This window comes from Euprymna scolopes, chromosome 32, assembly GCF_053919585.1.
Source record: "Euprymna scolopes isolate OS-2025 chromosome 32, ASM5391958v1, whole genome shotgun sequence".
NCBI lineage: Eukaryota > Metazoa > Mollusca > Cephalopoda > Sepiida > Sepiolidae > Euprymna > Euprymna scolopes.
In genome coordinates this window covers 18,753,429-18,775,000 of record NC_136513.1, presented here as the reverse complement: position 1 = coordinate 18,775,000, position 21,572 = coordinate 18,753,429, and the positions used below count along the sequence as shown (strand labels likewise).

The window sequence follows — 21,572 nt, the reverse complement described above, 5'->3', positions numbered from 1 at the left end:
ATACACGAACAACAGCAGGAAACAATGAATAAAAACATAAATGAATCAGAAGCGCAAAAATAAATCAGTAAATAAAATAAAATAAAATAAATGCACACAAAAAACTAATAGGAAAACGTTACTACTACAAAACCCAATCAATGAAATAATAAGATCATAAAATCATAAAATCATAAAAAAAAAAAAAAAAAACTAATACAAAAACGTAACAGCAATAAAAGCCAAGGAATTTCTGGTGTCACGAATTTTATCATTTTTGCTTCATCTATAACTTACGGTATTAAAAAACCTGCTTGGTTGGAAGAATCGTTTTTTCTTAGATAAACTACTTCGTACCTGTTTCTTGAACAGTGTTGGTACAGTACCTGGATATGTCCATTTCCATTTTTATCCAGCTTTTACCGGTTTATTTTCTTCATACTACATACATTCATATAGATAGTATGAAGAGATATTTTGTGAAATTTTGTGGAGAAAATACGTTACTTAGTTTTTGCATGAGAGAGTAAGTAACTAGGATGAATGCATTTGCGTATTTTTGCTGGTAAAAGACTTTATAAAAGTTGTGCTCGAAAGCTATTACAAGGTAGTTTGTGGGGAAACACCGTGTACACTAGTCAGTATATAAAGAATAATGACAATATATATATATATATATATATATACATATATATATATATATATATATATATATATATATATATATATATATATATATATATATATATATATATATATATATATACTAGCAGGGCGCCTAGCATTGACCGGTGTTAAAATACGTTTAAATATGATATTTTGATTAATGCAGATTTCGTATTTAGTATCATATTATATGGAACCCAATATATAGCAATGATTTAAAAAGTTAAAAAAAAAACTAATCGTGCGCCACCATTGAGAATCGAAACCAAAACCTTTATCTTACGATTCATTTTTGCCTCTGCCGGTTATGACTGAGCTATGAAGATATGTGTGCTGTAAGGCTAAAAATTAAAACATGAACTAATGGCTACTACGTTATGCATGCATATTCGTATAAGACAGTTGTATTTCCTTTTTAAATAAATAGAAAAATGGGTTTTTAATATGAATATCAACACACACACACACGCACGAAAAAAACAAATTTATAGTATATATATATATATATATATATATATATATATACACACAAATACACACATACTCTCTGTGTAAAAAAATTGAGCTTGGGTATTTGGACAATGTCAAAACATTGTTAATTCACTGCCCGCATAGCATCAGCCGTATAGCGTAACGGTTAGAAACTCCGGCTGTCGTTTGGGCGATCGGGTTTCGATCCTGGCTTGAGGAAATTGCTTGTCTAGCTGCACTGATGAGCTGTGAAACAGCGAAACAGTACTGTACGTGGATGACTATATATATATATATATATATATATATATATATATATATATATATATACATATTTAAATAAATAATTAGATATATATATATTTGCTAATATCTTTCCTCCGATGAGAAGAATACGTCTTTGAAACTCTGCGGATTAAGGAAATTTCAATATACCTTTTTTTAGTATCCTGTTGAACAGTAAATTAATGTAAAATATATTTTTACAGTCTTTGATTTTTTTCTTTTGCATATGTATATATGTGTGTGTGTATGTATGTATGTATGTATGTATGAGAAGGAGGTTGTAGCTTGTTTGAAGCATTTTGCGTAATGTGAAAGGAATTTTGTTTGGAGACTATTACAGTACAACATGGATACGAGTCAGTGCATAAAGGAGTTTCCCACAAGCTTCAAACACAATGCCTTTTACACTACACACAATGCTTCAAGCAAACTATAACATCCTCCTAATTATGTATGTTTTTCAGCAAAGATAATTCTCTTTGAACTAATTGTGCATAATTCTGCAGATATCAGAAAAGGGCATTTAGTTTTTAAAATATTTATGTAATACTTTTAGGCTATTATATCTGTTTTTTTTTAATTCATAAATCTTGCATCCTGTTTAATTTTTTTCTTTTTAGACTTACGTGAAATTCGAACTCAGATACTGGCATTATAAAAACTAACGTCTTTATAATATGCACTCTGCCTATTCATTTTATGTCAACCAATCTCATGTTTCTAGTTGTGCATGAACAGAAAACCTCCCCAAACAACATAACAATTTTTTTTATATTAGATAGATTAATTGCTATGAAGTATGCAAATATCATGGGACAACAAAATTTAATCTGTCAGCTTAAACGCTATTTAGGTTCAACTTTAAAAATTCAGCGAATATTATCTCCATTCATATAAAGTTAGGTATATGTATATGTTTATGTTTACTTTTTTTCATGTAAAGGATTTGTTTGCAAACTAATTAACTGATCATTACGAATTTTGGAACACCGCTTCTAGCCCTATGAACTCATAGGACTATATTTAGTTTAATTTAGTTTTATGCAAAAGAGATACAAAAGATGGACGCCCTGTGAGAATTTAGATCCCCCCCAACTATTGTGAAAACTTGAACAGTAGGTATAAGATATCAATTAATAAATATTCCACAATTTTCAGTTTCTTTGGAGTATTTAAATTTTTTGTTTTTTTACAAAGGAATCACTAATTATCAAGGTCCAGAGGCCACTCGAGGATAAGTTTTTTTTTAGAGGGTATAGTATGAGAATAATCTTCAATTTAAAAATTCAGATTTGTATTCAATTTGATTCATGGTTATTAGATATCGATTAAGTATGATTCCTATAATTTCCATTTCATCTTCAGAGCCCTTAAGCTTACGCCTTAAATTTCAAGCATTTTCTAGAATCCAAATCATGTAACGGATTTTAATCATCAAAATTAGAATAAGGATTCTAGACATAAGTTTTAATATCATTTTACATCTGGATTTTAATCTTCGTAATGAGAGATAAACGTGGTGCAAAACTGTTCTTTTTTTGTGGGAGGGCATTGGGACGGGTATTTTTCTAGTTTGATTGATGCTGATGCTGAATCTGCTGTTGCTGTTGTTGTTGATGATGATGATGACGTTGATCATGATGCTGAATATGATGACTGAACCCCCCCCCCCGCTTTCCTTAATAGTTTGGTTACTAACTCTCTTATTTTTTTGTACTACCTTAACTAACACTGGAAGAGAAGTAATGAAAACATATAAGGTATTTGCAGCTTCTCTTCTAATTTTCGGAATTTAATCATGTCAAAACGCACTTTATTTCCTTTTGATGGATTGATTGTTGTTATTTCTTCTGATGAGTTAAGGGCAATATAGAATCACTGATTGATATAATAATTAAGTGACTGATTTTGTGCTACGAAACAGATACTGTTAAGAATTGTAAACTGAATTAAAGGAATAAATTATAAGATGGTCAACATTATAAACTTTGGAATATAGTCTTTTGTCATTTATTCATCAAATATATATATATATATATATATATATATATGTCATTTTTGTTTTTGTTTTTGCGATACGTTTTGAATGAATTAAATTATTTATGAAAGTGCATTTTTACCTAAATGCGCGTTGGGAATAATTTTCCCTTTAACCAACTTGGTACCGTGATATATATATATATATATATATATATATATATATATATATTATTTACAGAAAATTTAGATAAGTCATTGGTACCGTCGATTTCAAACCTGATAATAGGTTTTAGGTATCCATATCAAGCTCTCTTCAGCCGATACTCATCATAGTATCTCATCATATATAGTATCGGCTGAAGAGACCTTGATACGAGTATCTAAATGGTCCCCTATTATCAGGTTTGAAACGGACGGTACCGATGACTTATGTAAACTTTCTGTAAATAAAAATATAAATAATAGGCTCTTATTTTCGGAATTTTTCCATATAATAGAACACTTTGCTGAAATCCTTTTTTCAAAAAAATGTATAACTAAGTATATATATATATATATATATATATATATATATATATATATATATATATATATATATATATATATATATATATATATATATATCTCGGTTACCCACACTGAGGATTCAACCTTCAAGAGAATATCCCTTTTTACATTTGATTTTTCAAGTACTCTAACCACTGCGCCACGGGTCAGTGTGGACAATTCTAGTACGAATTTTAGGAGCCTTAAACCTATTTTTATTTCTAGTTATAAATATCACCATTTATCACTAATTATTACTATATATAAACGTATATCATTCCTGAGTTCAATAAGATACACCTGAAGTAGGTCGGAGGTTATATCGACCGAAACGTTACGAAAATCACACTCAAGATGAGAACAATAGTCCGATGAATTAAAATAATACGAATACCCAATCCTCATCTCAAAAATTCAGAAACGTCAAATTTGTTAATATTTGCTGGCAGGGTATTGGGATGGCAGCTGAAGTAGTTTTCTCCACATGATAATTGCAATTGTACCAAACAAAAACGAAAGAAACATCAACGATAGTGTTGCTCCATGGTTTATATACCTTGATATTTAATTTCTACATTCTTTCACAGTATTATAAAGTTACATATAATCGATTTTAATTTCATATTTAATCCTGTCCGCTATTTATTGGTAAGATTTATTTAGAGGGGGAGGAAGAAGATTTCACTCTTACATCCAGAACTATTCCCACTCGTCGTCATTGCTACTGTGAATAAATTTAACCAAATACATATTTGGTATATTAAATGAAAATGTAGAAGGAGAATGTTTTATTTCCTCATTCTCTCATACGGAGTTTTTTTTTTAATTCTCACAGTCAGATATCCTGCCGCTGTCACTCATAAACACCAGGCGTAAATTTAATTTAAATATATAGTTAATGTGTAACATAAGAGAGTAAAGAGATATATATATATGCAACATTTTTTTTTATCTCAAATTTCTTCAAAATGATTCAGAAACAAGTAATCGTGTGTGAATTATTTGAAAATAGTGTTGGGTATTTTTAATGTATTCTAGTTAGGCTATTGATGATACAAATCTAATGTATAAAACTCACTATGTCTGTCTGTCTGTTTGTCTCTATACTTTCAAACTCTATCTCGTCCGAAACTAAAAGTCGCAGAGCAGCGCTAGGCGTTTCATATGATTGGATTTTTTATGGACCGTTCTTTTATGGGTCTTTAGCCGATTAAAATACTTTTTAAGGGGGTCCAAAATGGGTCAAAATTGAAAATATCGTTATACATTTTGTACATTCATCTTAGTTTATTTTTAATCAGTTCATATGCGTGTCACGTTGGTACAGTAGTAACGTTACCAGCTTTGAATAATACAGTTTTGTTTTCGGTTTCGATTCTAGCTGATGGCATCCAAATACTTTTTTTTTTTACTTTTGAAATCACGACTCTATAATAATATATACGAAATCTGGAAAAAATTAAAATATCATATTTAAGCGCTTTTTTTACGACCCCCCCCCACTAGTAGGACATAAAAATATGTCTTATTTTTAAAAGAGGGACTGCGGGAGCGACTCTATTTTTTTTTAAAGGGAGCGTAGAAGAAAAATAGCTCAAATCTTGGGAGTGGAAACAACTGATCAATTCCATGATGAACAGCAGTTAAATGTGAATTTTCATAGCTGGAAATCGATAAATAGCGGTGTGAACTTTAATGCTTTTTTTAAGTGGTCAATCTAACTGATTTTTATTGAATGAACAAACCAAATGAAGAAGTAAACCATTCTTATTATGCAAAGATTTGAAAAGAACACGTAACAATTTTGTAATACAAATGTACAGACAACATTAAATGACCACATCAAATATTCACCAACGGATTCCGACAATGATCAAAAATATTTCTTACAGATTCTAAATATTTTCTTTAATTTAATTTATTTTAAATAAATTTTGATATCAAATAAATCATTAGATATTGAATGCTTCATTTAGTTTATAGCTTGTAATTTCATAATTTAATACATTGTTTTTGAGATATCCAGATATTTTTTACACTTTTAGTATTTGACTATTTTATTATTCACTGATTAGATATTTTTTTTATTTAATTGTCGGCCATTTTGTTATTTAATGGTCATCCACTTTGTTATTTAATACAGATATTTTGTTATCTAATGGTCAGCTATTTTATTATTTAATGTTCAGCTATTTTGTTATTTAATGTTCGGCCATTTTGTTATTCAATGGTTAGCTATTTTGTTATTTAATGGTATGCTATTTTGTTATATAATGGTCATCTATTTTGTTATTTATTGAGCCGATATTTTGTTATTTAAGAATCAGCTTTTTTGTTATTTAATTGAGCAGATATTTTGTTATTTAATGGTCAGCTATTTTATTATTTAATGGGGAGGATATTTCGTTATTCGTTATATTAAGCATTGCCATTTAATTATTTAAAGATTAATCATTTTATTATTTATGGTCATTAAATTTATTATCTAATGGTTGATCATTTTGTTATTTCATGTGCGATTATTTTGTTATTTAATGGTTAGTCATTTTGTTATTTAATGGTTAATCATCTCATTATTTAATGACCGGTCAATTCCTTATCTAATGGTAGATTATTTTGTTATTTCATGGACAGACATTTTGGTCTTTAATGGTTAGCCATCTTGTTATTCAATCGTCGGCCATGTTATTATGAATGGTCGACCTTGTTGTTATTTAATCATCAGCAATTTTGTTATTTAATGGACGGTTATTTTATGGTCAAAGTTTGTACTTTAAGGGCCGGCCATTTGTTTTTTTTTTAATTATGAGGCATTCTGTTATTTAATGGTTACCTATTTTATTATTTTATGTTTTGCTATTTTGTTGTTTAATGGTCGGCCATTTTGTTATTTAATACTGAGCCAGTTTCTTGTTTAATAGTCGGCCATTTTGTTATTTAATTGTTAGGCATTTTGTTACTTAATTGTTGCCCATTTACTTATTTAACAGCTGAGCATTTTTATTATTTCACAGTCGATCATGTACTTATTTAACAGTTGACTATTTTATTATTTAATAGTCGGCTATTTTGTTATATCTTCTCAATTTATGTTCGGCCATATTTAATTTTTATTATTATTACATATTTTTATTTCCCAAAATATCGATATCAATTTATGAGCAAAATTTACGTAAAAGATTACATTTTAATCGTTATTAATGAAGACAGAAAATTAGATTTTAGCCAAATCAACATCATCTTTTAAAGAAGTATATTAAATATTAAGTATTAGTGAAGACGGCCAAATTATAATTTTTTGTATTGTCTGAATCCCCAAAATAGCAATTTTAACAGAACAGAAAAAAAAAAGATAAGCATAAAATTATTTCAAAACATTTTTTTTTATATAGATACTTTCAGTCAATATTCACTCATCTTAAAAATAATACTTGCTTGGATTTCCCTACTAATTCCAAGGAACATAATTATTTCTGATCACATTCACCAAAGGAGAAAGGGGGCATTTTACTCATCATAATTATTCTTTTTTAATTCAGTAAATGAGATTTAAAAAAAAATGCTTTCAGTCACAAAATATTCTAAGAATGAAATACTTTTGTATTTTTTTTTGGTGTTATTTAATTGTCAGCCATTTTATTTAATTGCCATCAATTTTGTTATTTAATTTTCAGCCATTTTGTTATTTAATTTTCAGCCATTTTGTTATTTAATTTAATTTTCAGCCATTTTGTTATTTAATCAACGGCTATTTTATTATTTATACTTTTGTATTTTGCTTTCTCCGCAGAGATTTAGCTTAGGATATTTATAAAAGTATTTTTATATTTTTTTCTGTTTCAATTATTATTTAAACTTTTGTCTTACATACTGGCACGTGTTAAACGGCTTTTTAAAATTGACTTCCAAACTAACATATCTTTGACCAGATGTTTATTTATCCGTTTTTCTTTTGGTTCCATCCTTATTGCTTCTTTTCATGTTTTCCTTGGTCTTTCTCGGATAGCTGCCCCTGCTGCCCCAACTGTACTACATATACTCTCGTCCATACTTTCAACATCATATTCGTTTTAACGTCTGTTTTAGACGTTGGAATGTGTTAGGCCACTTTTAGAAATTGGCTTCCAAACTAACAAAACTCTTGCTAGGTCTTTATTTATCTGCCGATTTTTTTTTTCATTTTTTTTTTTTACATAGGCATAACCACTTTTCAAGACCCAGAGACCACTCGAGGATAAGGGTTAAGCGTGTACAGTAGTCAATTGGACAATATAGTAATCGTTAGTAATGGAAATTCGATAAATTTGTTAACTTATATGGAACGGCTCATCAAGAACTTGTTGACGTTGGACTTGAAGACAACCATATTGTAATCAGCTGGAAAGCAGGAAAACAGAAGAATTCCACAGGCGTGCAGTTCTAAGAGAGAAGCTTTGTTCATAGAATCTACGTTTAGGTTTAAGCACAGATAAAGAGTGGGGGGAATTATTGATAGGGTTTTCGGCTAGACAACTGTTTCTTGTGAACGTTTGGCGAGGGGGGCATAGATTGAAGCTCAGTCGATCACTTGCCATGAAAATAACGATGAAGCAGAAACAAACTCGCAACATCTCTTCTGTGAGATAGAGGTTGCGGGGAAGCGAAAAGGAATCTCCTACGAAGCTACAAAGTCTATTTTGAACTCTATCAAAGCAGGACAAGTCCTTTCTAGCAGCTCCTGCTCAGATGTGGCAATAGTACTCCATCCTTTGACGTACCTGGCTCTTATATAGATAGAGAATTGCATCGGTAGTGAGATATCTTCTGGAGCGGTAGAAGGATCCCACCATCTTTTCAGTGGCATTAGCAATTCCAGACTTATTACTTTCTCCCATTTTTTCCTTGGTTTTCTCCTGCCAACTTTTACTTAAACATTTTTTTTTACTCTTTTTCATCCTCAAACAAGTCATATTAATAGTTGGAACGCAAGGGGCTACTATTTGGGATCGCATCTAGCAAGATACTGTGGGTAGTTGAAAAGCAAAGTGTGTCTTTTCACATTACATTTAATTTTCTGCATGTTAGTACAGCCAAGGAAGCAGGAAACAGGGAAGAAATTCTAAAGTCTATGAGTGCGAGGAAATAAACTTATTAGAACAGAAGGCTTTCCGGCATTTAGAGAAATCAACAACGAAGGGGTCTGATTTTGCTGCTTGTTAAGTTAGTCGGGAGTATGTACGTCGAAGACGCACAAGTGCTACAAGTTCATCAGAGCACGCACCAATAAAATACTTGTAAAACAAGCACAGGGATACGACATTGTAGCGATGGGACAGATGTTGGAGCTTAGATGACTGTGCAGAACCTACTAGATTTAAGAGTCTTTTTTGGACTTTTTCTAAGCGTGAGTTTGTACATATACCGGTTTTCAGTCACCGCTATCAATGAAGAGTTACGTCATAAAATGGTTGAACTACATATGTTATACTTCCTGATTATGTCTCTTTATATTTAAAGATTTTCTATTTGCTGATTCAATTTGTTGAAACGTCTTATGCTTCTTTTTCTTTCTTGCCAAAAAAGTTAAAGAACTTGAATGCAAAACGAGATAAATCCAATTGCTTTTAGTTGAGTTACCGCCAGAATTTTATTTATACAATGAATGCATTTTTTAATCATAAAACTACACGTGACGGAAGTTAGCGTGTAACTGACGCACGAACATAAACAAACCCCCTTATTCACTTGTTGAACCACGCATCGATCTGTATTTTGAAGACTAGTTGGGTTGACAAGCCAGAAGAGAAAGAAATATTGTTTTTTTTTTGTTTTGTTTTTTTAAGTAGAGAGGTTAAACAAGTAAAGGACGAACATACTAAGTCTAGACTTCATTCAAAAGTTCCAATCTATGGCTCCCGCTTGCCAAACGTTCACACAAAAAAACACTCGACTAGCTACAACCACTATATATGATTTTCTCCACTGTGCCTAAATGATAACGTAGATTCCATGAACAAAGCTTCTTTTTCAGAACTGTTAGCCTTTGGATCACTGTTTCGCTTGCATGCTTCCCGGCTAAATACAACATGGTAGCTTTCAAGTCTAATGTAAACAAGTTCCGGTTTATTCGTCCTCATAAATAATCAAATTCCACCCAATTAATATCATTAAGGATTATTTCACCCCCACCTTACATTCATTAACCTTTATCCTCGAGTGGCTTTCGAGCCTTGATAAGCGGTGGCACCCAAGTATAAAAAAAATGAATTTATTTTGATTTTATTTATTTTTTAAAATATTTTACAAGGAGTGGTCACCACTTCTCAAGACTCAAAGGCCACTCGAGGATAAGAATTAATGATTGTTGGTAGGTGATAAGACAATAACATGATGATCGATAATGTTAATGCTAGAACTTGAATAGGGTTTGATTATTTAAGTGGACAGCTCAACAAGAACTTGTTTACATTAGACTTGAAAACGATCATGTTGTAGTGAGCTATGGATATCATATGATGTAAAATATGATGTTTGGTATGTGAATTGAAATTCAACACTTTTTGTAGAGATTATCTTTGCAATTTAGAAAACTGGTGTTTATCGCGGTTTGCGTTCGAACTGTTTATCCTTGGAATTGATAGGGAAGTTGTACAAGTGGATGATTCTAGAAAAGTAAATATTGAACTATTTTTTTATGACGAAAATGAAAAAGATGATGAAGCATCGTTATCAATGATGGACACAAAAAGAAAGAAACGAAGAACTTTACAACAACAACAACAACAACAACAACAACAACAACAACAACAACGACGAAAAGAAGAAATGTGATAGAAAAAAAATGAATGTGGAGGGAGAATGGGAAATGATGTTAGGATGGACAATGAGGAGAAAGAAAAGAAAAGAGGAGATCGGAGAGGTGGAAAGTGAAGAAAATAAGAATGTGAAAGAAGAAGAAGAACGGAAAGGAGGAGGAAGAGAAATAAAATGAGCAGAGGAAGGACGAGGAGAAGGAAAACAAGAAGGAAAAGAAAAAGACGAATGAAGAAGGGAGAGAGTGGAACAAGAAGAAGAAGAAGAAGAAGAAGAAGAAGAAGAAGAAGAAGAGGAGGAGGAGGAGGAGGATAAGACGGAGGAGTACAAAAAATAAGGTCAAGAAGAAGAAGGGAAAGAAGAAGAGGAGGAATGAGAAGAAGAAAAAGAAAAGAAGAAGAATGGGGAAGAAGAAGAGGAAGAAAAAGACGAGGAAGAAGAAAAAAGAAGAAGAAGAAGGTAGAGGAGGAAAAGAAAAAGAAAGAAAAGAAAAAAGAAGGAGAATGAGAATGGGAAGTAGGAGGAATTATAAAAGTAGGAAGAGGAGGAGAGGTGGAGATGAGGAGGAGGAGGAGGAAGAAGAAGAAGAAAAGTGGGGTGGGGTGGAGGAGGGGGAGATAGAAAATTAAATCAAAGCAGTAAACTAATATTGAACCATCAATAATAAAAAAGAGGTTTCATAACTGAATCTACTTACTACCAACATCTGATTTCTCAGTGGTATCACTGATGTTGAGGGATCCTTCACGTTGGGATTCAGTAGTACTGGATTCAGAGTTACCCCCAGCTATTCTCTTCAACGTATCTGGGCAGGATATGAAAGCATGCACATTGGTTTTGTTGGTTTCATGCAGAGACCCATTTTCAAAATTAAAAGAATTAAAAAAAAAAAAACAGAACAGAAAAAAGAGAAAGAAAGAAAGCATGCAGACGTTCACATTTTTCTTTCTTTCTTTTTTTTATAAAAAAATTGGTAGACATTTTGTTTTGCATCTACATTTGCAGTGGTAGTAGTTGTACTAGTAATAGTAGTAGTAGTAGTAGTAGTAGTAGCAATAGCGCATGAAGAACATAGCAGCAGTAGTAATAGTAGTAGTAATAGCTATACTAGTATGAATACACACTAATGCATAAAAAAGCACTTGCAGCAAAAAAGAGAAAGAGAAAAAAAAAACGGAATAAGAGTAATTGCATTAAAAAAATTTACATTAATTCACCCCCAAACAAGACGTATTGCAACTGAATCATAAAGGGGCTACTGTGATATACTCCAGATTTATAGAGGGACAACTTGAATGGAGAGTCGGGCAGGAAGATGTTTACATTACATTTAAATCTCTTCATGTAGAGACAGTCGCAAAGAAACTTTTTAGGTGACAGAAAAAATTTTTTTTTTCTACATTTAGATTCACGTATTTACAACAAGACAAGTATGCCCGCCTTTTCTTTCTCCTTCTCGTCAGATAGAAGTCCTGTATTTCAGCTACAAACAGCTGGGATGTTGCCATAATTATCTCTAGAACTTACTGGTTGGCTGGCTCGTTTCGAAAGTCTAGGAGGAGGAGACTCGTGTGCTTATCAAGCATATCTTTCAAATCGCCACGCGTCTTTTCCTTTTTCTTCTCTTCCTATTCCCGTCCCCTTCCGATCTTAATCCCTACATGTGTATTTCATTCTGTGACGTCATGCTCACACTACACCTTAAAATGTTGGCGTGACATCAACTCTGCACACGAGTCGTCAATATCCGTACGTGTCCTGGCTTGGTCATTTAATGACAGATTTCGTTACACTTCTCTTACAGAACTAGTCAGTAGAGCATCTAAGAAGTGCGAGTACCACGATCACAGTACCAAGTTCTTCCAAACTTTGGTTCCACTGATCCATCAAATTACGGTACAATCAGTTTGTTGATAAACGCCAGCGGTACTTATATCAGGAAATGCTGAGGTAGCTTCTCAGGCATTTTTGTAGGCCAGATCATGCTAATCTTAGTGTGCTGGCTTCACAAAACCAGACCTGACCTTGTGTCTAACTTCCTGGCAATGAAGATAAATAATAAGTCATCTAGTAACATGTCATTTGGTTGGATAGTTTGCCATTTTCGAAGTCGAGCCTCGTTTCCGATAAAACCAAAGTTGGGTTACTAGTTGAGTATGATTCTGAACATCCTGTATAACAAGCAATGAAGCCTTCAAGATTAACTTTTTTCAACCAATAATCAATAACTAATAATCAATAACCAATAACTATCAAGTAATAAATAGCCAATATTCAATAAACAATAATCAATAACCAATAATCAATAAGTAATAAATAACCAATATTCAATAAACGATAATCAATAAATAATAATCAATAACTAATAATCAATAAGCAATAATTAATAGCTAATAATCAATAATCAATAAGTAATAAATAACCAATACTTAATAAGTAACAATCAATAAATAATAATCAATAACCAATAATAAGTAGGTAATAATTAATACCAATAACCAACAATAATAATCATTATGTAACAGATAACTAATAACCAATAATCAATAAATAATACTCAATAATCAATAAGTAATAATCAATAGATAATAATCAAAAAATAATAGATAGCCAATAAGTAATAGATAATCAATAATTAACAACAAATAACAATAACTAATAACAATCAATAATCAATAACAAATTATCAATAATCAATAATAATCAATAAACTAATAATTAATATATTAATATATCAATAAGTAATAATCATTAACTAATAAGAATTGGGCTACGAAACTCTGCCTCATACGCCATACTCTCCAGACCTCTCACCTACCGACTACTACTCAGCAACTTTCTGCGTGAGAAATGCTTAAAAACGCGTAAGCGACATAAAATACGCCTTCAACGACTTCATCGCCACCAGAATGCAAGATTTTTTGTTACTGGCATAAATACACTTGTTTTGCGTTGGCAAAAGTGTATTGATTCTGATGGAGTATATTTAGATCAATAAAATTGTGTTTGAGCCAAGATATGTTCATCTGAATCGAAAAGTTCAAAACCGCAAAGACTTTCTTGTCATCCTTACACACACACACACACACACACACACACACACACACACACACACACACACACACACACACATATATGCATGCATACACATACACACGTATATTAATATACGCATATATATGCGTATACATATACATATATATATATATATATATATATATATATATATATATATATACATATATCTACATATGTATATATCCGTATACATATACATACTTATTCATATACATATATATATATATATATATATATATACATATACGGATATGCATGCATGTACTTATATATATATGTATATACATACGAACACACATTATATATATATATATATATATATATATATATATATATATATATATATATATATATATATAAACTAAAACCAAAAGAAATACTAGTCAAATCGAGAAAATTGTCAGAAAATCAAGAAAAAGGTAAACTCAGTCGAATGCCTTGACAATGACTTGCTGCCTAATTATATATATATATATATATATATATATATATATATATATATATATGTGTGTGTGTGTGTGTGTGTGTGTGTGTGTGTGTGTGTGTGCAAAGAATGATACACGCATTGCTAACAAAAAATTGTGTGTGTTTGTCGTTTATTTATGATAATACTAAGAGATAACAAAATCCTATCCAGAAGGTGAAATTGATAATTGTCGAGTTTCATCGTTGTCATATTTGATTTAATGATATGAGTCCGCCATTTATTCCCCTACTATGTTTGATCAATCTTGCCCTTTTTTTGCACAACGGGATATTTTTTTTTATTTGTGAAGAAGCTGAAAAGTGAAACATTTTAATGGGATAAACTATTTAATTAAATTAAGAACTAATACATTCGCAAGAAGGAATTACAAGTAACATATTTTAATGAATATTCCAAATCAATATTGCAAATCATTTCAAATATATCTTAAATAAATGCAAAACAAAAAAACAAAAAACAAAATGAGAAAAAGGATCAAATAGGTTTGAGGCACCCCACAATGTACAACAACAAAGTAGACACATTTTGTTTTAATATCAATTTCTTTACGTTTTATTTGCGGTTTCATCACTTATAATAAACTGGAGATTTACACTCTCATAATTTTTTGTAAATTACATTTGCATAGCATCTTTATATTTGTGTGGTTTAAAAAAATATTTTATTTATTTCGTTTGTAGCATCTTTATATTTGTGTGGTTTAAAAAATATTTTATTTATTTCGTTTGTAGCATCTTTTTATTTGTGTGGTTTAAAAAATATTTTATTCATTTCGTTGGTAGCATCTTAATATTTGTGTGGTTTTAAAAACTATATTTTATTTATTTCGTTTCTAGCATCTTTATATTTGTGTTGTTTTAAAAACAATATTTTATATATTTCGTTGGTAGCATCTTAATATTTGTGTGGTTTTAAAAACATTATTTTATTTATTTCGTTTTTAGCATCTTTTTACTTGTGTGGTTTAAAAAAATTATTTTATTTATTTCGTTTGTAGCATCTTGTGTGGTTTTAAAAACAATATTTAATTTATTTCGTTTGTAGCATCTTTTAATTTGTGTGGTTATTTCTTTTGTAGCATCTTTTTATTTGTGTGGTTTTAAAAAATATTGTATTTATTTCGTTTGTAGTATGTTTTTATTTGTGTGGTTTAAAAAAAATATTTTATTTATTTTGTTCGTAACATCTTTTTATTTGCGTGGTAAAAAAAACTATTTTATTATTTCGTTTGTAGCATCTTTATATTTATGTGGTTTAAAAAATATTTTATTTATTTCGTTTGTAGCATCTTTTTATTTGTGTGGTTTTAAAAAATATCATATTTATTTCATTTGTAGCATCTTTTTATTTGTGTGGTTTAAATAAAATATTTTATTTATTTCGTTTGTAGCATCTTTTTATTTGTGTGGTTTTAAAAATTATTTTATTTATTTCGTTCGTAGCATCCTTTTATTTGTGTGGTTAAAAAACATTTTATCTATTTCGTTTTTAGCATCTTTTATTTGTGTGGTTTAAAAAATTATTTTATTTATTTCGTTTGTAGCATCTTTTTATTTGTGTGGGTTTTAAATTTTTATTTATTTATTTAGTTTGTAACATCTTTTTATTTGTGTGGTTTTATTTTATTTATTTCGTTTGTAGCATCTTTTTATTTGTGTGGTTTCAAAAATTATTTTATTTATTTCGTTTTTAGCATCTTTTTATTTGTGTGGTTTAAAAAAATTATTTAATTAATTTCGTTTGTAGCATCTTTTAATTTGTGTGGTTTAAAAAATATTTGATTTATTTCGTTCGTAGCATCTTTTTATTTGTGTGGTTAAAAACATTTTATTTATTTCGTTTTTAGCATCTTTTATTTGTGTGGTTTAAAAAAATTATTTTATTTATTTCGTTTGTAGCATCTTTTTATTTATGTGGTTTTAAAAAATATTTTATTTATTTCGTTTGTAGCATCTTTATATTTGTGTGGTTAAAAAAACTATTTTATTTATTTCGTTTGTAGCATCTTTATATTTATGTGGTTTAAAAAAATATTTTATTTATTTCGTTTGTAGCATCTTTTTTTGTGTGGTTTAAAAAACTATTTTATTTATTTCGTTTGTAACATCTTTATATTTGTGGGGTTTAAAAAATATATTTGATTTATTTCGTTTGTAGTATCCATTTATTTGTTTGGTTAAAAACTATTTTATTTATTTCGTTTGTAGCATCTTTTTATTTGTGTGGTTAAAAACATTTTATTTATTTCGTTTGTAGTATCCATTTATTTGTGTGGTTAAAAAAATTATTTTATTTATTTCGTTTGTAGCATCTTTATATTTGTGTGGGTTTGAAATTTTTTTTATTTATTTAGTTTGTAACATCTTTTTATTTGTGCGGGTTAAAAAATTATTTTATTTATTTCGTTTGTAGCATCTTTTATTTGTATGATTTTAAAAAATATTTTATTCATTTCGTTTGTATCATGTTTTTATTTGTGTTGTTTAAAACATTATTCTATTTATTTCATTTGTAACATCTTTTTATTTGTTTGGTTAAAATAATTTTTTTTATTTATTTCGTTTGTAGAATGTTTTTATTTGTGTGGTTAAAAAAACTATTTTATTTATTTCGTTTGTAGCATCTTTATATTTATGTTGTTTAAAAAATATTTTATTTATTTCGTTCATAGCATCTTTTAATTTGTGTGGTTAAAAAACTATTTTATTTACTTCGTTTGTAGCATCTTTATATTTGTAGGGTTTAAAAATATATTTTATTTATTTCGTTTGTATTATCCATTTATTTGTGTGGTTAAAAAAATATTTTATTCATTTCGTTTGTAGCATCTTTTTATTTGTGTGGGTTGAAATTTTTTTATTTATTTAGTTTATAAAATATTTTTATTTTTATGGTTTAAAAAAAATATGTTATTTATTTCGTTTGTAGCATCTTTATTTGTATGATTTAAAAAGTATTTTATTCATTTCGTTTGTAGCATGTTTTTATTTGTGTGGTTTAAAAAAATTATTCTATTTATTTCATTTGTAACATCATTTTATTTGTTTGGTTAAAATAATTTTTTTTATTTATTCCGTTTGTAGCATCTTTTTCTTTGTGTGGTTTAAAAAATTATTTTATTAATTTCGTGTGTAACATCTTTTTATTTGTGTGGTTAAAAAACATTTTATTTATTTCGTTTGTAGCATTTTATTTGTGTGGATTAAAAAAATTATTTTATTTATTTCGTTTGTAGCATCTTTTAATTTGTGTGGTTTAACAAATATTTTATTTATTTCGTTTGTAAAATATTTTTATTGGTATGGTTTAAAAGTAATTATTTCATTTATTTCGTTTGTAGCATCTTTTTATTTGTGTGGTTTAAAAATATTTTATTTATTTCGTTTGTAGCATCTTTATATTTGTCTGGTTTTAAAAAAATATTTTATTTATTTCGTTTGTAGCGTCTTTATATTTGGCTGGTTTTAAAAGAAATATTTTATTTATTTCGTTGGTAGCATCTTTATATATGGGTGGTTTAAAAAATATTTTATTTATTTCGTTTGTAGCATCTTTTTATTTGTGTGGTTTAAAAATATTTTATTTATTTCGTTTGTAGCATCTTTTTATTTGTGTGGTTTAATTTTTTTTTTATTTTGTTTGTAGCATCTTTATATTTGTGTGGTTTAAAATTTTTTTTTTTCGTTTTTAGCATCTTTTTATTTGTGTGGTTTAAAAAATTTTTTTTTCGTTTTTAGCATCTTTTTATTTGTGTGGTTTAAAAAAATTATTTTATTTATTTCGTTTGTTTTATACATTTTGTTTAAACATTTTGCGTAAATAAAACTATGCTTTTTTATTTATTTAGTTTTTTCAAAAATCTTCAAAGTTTATAAAACAAATCATGTTTTACCTTAAAAAAAGATAGTAAATCACCCCCCCCCCAAATGCATCCAGTATTTTTTCTTATAAAAACATAAACCTGCCAATTTTGCCTTCATTTAGGCCAATGTTAAAGGGACCTAACTCAAACTTTAAGAGTCAACAAAGCTCCTCCGCATAGGATTCCAAAATGTATACAGGTATTATTTTATTTTATTTTTGAAAAACAAAAATACTAGCTGATTTCTGTAAATTTCGTTGTATAACCGTTTTTAAAACCTAACCTAACATTTTTTTTTTAATATTGGGGTATAACTGGACAAGACTTGTTTTGTTCATAATTCAACCGGAAGTAACGACAAAAGTAGTGTCAGTGCAAAATGTATCCTTTTCATCATTGCTCATTTGAAGTGCCTTAAACTCGTGGATCCTATACATACAAAATAGTTCGAAAGGACAACCTTCAAGCATCAAAAAAATTCGTAAAAAGTTTTATACTTAGTGTTTAATTTGTTTTATACGTAGTGCCTGCGATTATTTTAGCAGTCAGACTTAAAAATTGTTTGGAAACGATAATTTATATTCATTGATGTGCAAGATTATGTACAAATTATATATATATATATATATATATATATATGCATATGTGTATATATAAGTATACATATATAAATGTATATATATATCTGTTATTTAAGAAGATCTCTTTTCGTTATTTATTTGTTTACGACATGAACAGCTTTGATTTGTTTGTATCTAATTTCACTACCTTAGCGACGAGGAGGTTACCTGCCCCTTGTTTCGCATTTGAATGTGTCGTCCCTTTATTGATTGCTATTTGTTTTACTTTCCTTTCTTTTCAATATTTGAATATTTAAAATATGTTTTACGTGCATTAGAGCTACCCATGTTCACGTGTGTTCCTCTGTCAACCGGTGTCGAAAAGTTTGGCCATGTTGACGACGGCTGATGACTAGAAACACGCGTGTCCATAGATAACTTTCATGCACGTAAACATATTTATATCTATGTATATGCATACATATGTGCATATATACGGTGATTGGCAGGAATAATAAAAATAAAATAATTCAATAAATATAAAATAATTCAATAAATATAAAATAATTCAATAAATATATAAAATAATTAAATAAATATAAGATAATTAAGTAAATAAATGAAAGCGTACACCAAATAGAATTTGGGCCAACAGAATATAATTGGTTATAAATTTATGATATATAACAAATGATCATACAGTCATTGATGAAATAATTATATACAGTTTTTCACCAAACCTTTTACATGTTGATTTATAATATCATACAGTTCCAAATGAAAAAAAATAAAAAAATTATATCGTTCAAAACGAAAATAAACATTGGACGGTGACTTGGGAAAAATTATTATCCCAAATGAAAAACAAGTATCAATGATGACAGATAAAAATATTATAGAGTACCAGAAATTTATATTGTAATTTATTATTATTATTTTTTTTTTTATTTAATTTTACTTTCGTCGAAGTTCTCAGAAATCAAGCAGACCCTCTTCATTGAGGTTACCATTTAATCTCTATATGGGACACATAGATGTTAGAATATTACATAAAAGCCTTCCTTTACCCCTCAAACACTGAGTTACTAAAGAAGTTGGAATATAAGAATTTATCTAGTCTAGTGGAGTATCCAGCTTCTTGATGTTATTTCAATTAACATCACTTGAAGAAGATGCTCCATTCCTTGTAAAACCCATTGTGGGTTAGCCATGCCGATAAGATTTATTTGAGCCGTGAACACTATGTGATTTTTAATATTAAGTCAGGGTTTACTTATAGGGAAAAGTATCCTTATGCCAAGTTGTCCTAATAATAAACTCTTGTACGGAGAGACCTTAGACACTCGAGGATAGTGTATAGTAAACTTTCAAGTTCTCTTTTTATTTTACTTCAGTCAAAGTTCTCAGAAATCAAGGACCCATAACCTGGGACTAACACTTGAACTCTATATGAGATACATAGATATTCGAATGTTTCACTTAAGTTCTTTATCTCCCAAACACTGAGTTAGTAAAGAAATTGGGAACATAATTTTCCTCTTCCCAATTAACCATTTTCATACGTTGTAGCAATTGTTTCGTTTTGGTCTCTTAGTTTTTACTGGATTTCAGAACCAGAATTTATCTAGTCTGGTGGAGTGTCCAGCTTCGTGCTGTTACTTGAGGTAACTTGGAGAAGATGCACCATTCCTGTTAAAAGCTAATGCGGGTTAGCTATAAAAGAAGATCTTATTTGGGCTGTGAATAATGGGTGATTTTGAATATTTGGTCGGGGAAAAGTATCCTCATACCAGGTTGTCCTAACAAACCCCTGTACAGAGAAACCGTAGACACTCGAGGATAGTGTCTAATATATGGGGTCCTGGATATTATCTTAAACTGTATCCGATGGTGAGGCCCCAGCTTGCAGGCTTTGGGGAGTGTGGAGCCACCCTTTAATTGCCATTGCTCCCGGGTCCACTCTGACCCAGAGTGGTAGTACCTGTTAGGATCCCAACTATGGGTTAAATAGAAACTGACTTGAAAAAAAAACAAAACAAAAAAAAAAACAAATATATTCTATTAAAAAAAATTTTCTTCAAAATAACTGGATCCGGCATTAAATAACCTGAAAAGGGTTGATATGCCGTAAAACAGAAACAACCAACCAACTAATATATACCTCTGTATGTGTATTATATAGATATGAATAACTTCACGGCATCTGAGAAGATTAATGTTTTTAGTCACTTAACAGTGCAACTCGTATAATATTTAATGCTTTCTTTTACAACAACCTTGGCCTTATTATTATTATCTTTTTTGTTTTTACATGCAAATAATTTTTTTTTTTACAATTGGGTTTAAGTAGGATCCCCGTATCCAGAGTACGAAAGGGTGAACGTGGTATTATAGTAAAAAAAAGATGCTAACTAAGAGGAATTTTTTGTTAAAATTCTAACAGAACGAGACTGACCAACCAACATCACCTCCTCCCGTTTTTGTAGATGGCCTTGTGCCTAAATTTTTTGTTCATTGTTCTTTTTTTGTATTCTAACGTGATTTCAAAAGATCTGATAAGTGTAGTATCTGTTCTTCAGATGCTACACTACACTTTTTTTGGTCTCAGTTAATACAGGAGAAATCCTTCATGACTGATACATTTTTTATTCTTGTTATTGACCAGAGTGCCCCTTTTTGAGGGATCTGGTTCCCCCCACCCACATTAAAAACTAACCTCATGTCTAACTCTGCCCTCGTGGGGAGGGCAAGTAAACAAAATTTTACAACAAATATTGAAGAATATTGTACTGTCGTTTGTGAGTGGTTGTACATATTTTAATGTTTTTTTCTTTTTTTCTAAAGATGAGATTTACCTTGAAAATTC

At 29.5% G+C, this 21,572-nt stretch overlaps 1 protein-coding gene across 17 annotated transcripts in view; it reads right to left on the bottom strand.

Annotated features, from left to right (window-relative positions):
* The window catches only part of LOC145256229 (ryanodine receptor-like), a 936,895-nt gene that overhangs the window by 482,196 nt on the left and 433,127 nt on the right, over window positions 1–21,572 (bottom strand). For 14 of the 17 annotated variants that reach the window (XM_080114858.1, XM_080114861.1, XM_080114859.1 and 11 more), the window contains one exon: window positions 11,417–11,524. The exons of the other annotated variants lie outside the window; for them this stretch is intronic. In XM_080114858.1, the coding sequence (XP_079970984.1) occupies window positions 11,417–11,524 (108 nt within the window). The remainder of the gene's footprint in view (window positions 1–11,416; window positions 11,525–21,572) is intronic. 17 annotated transcript variants of the gene reach the window in all.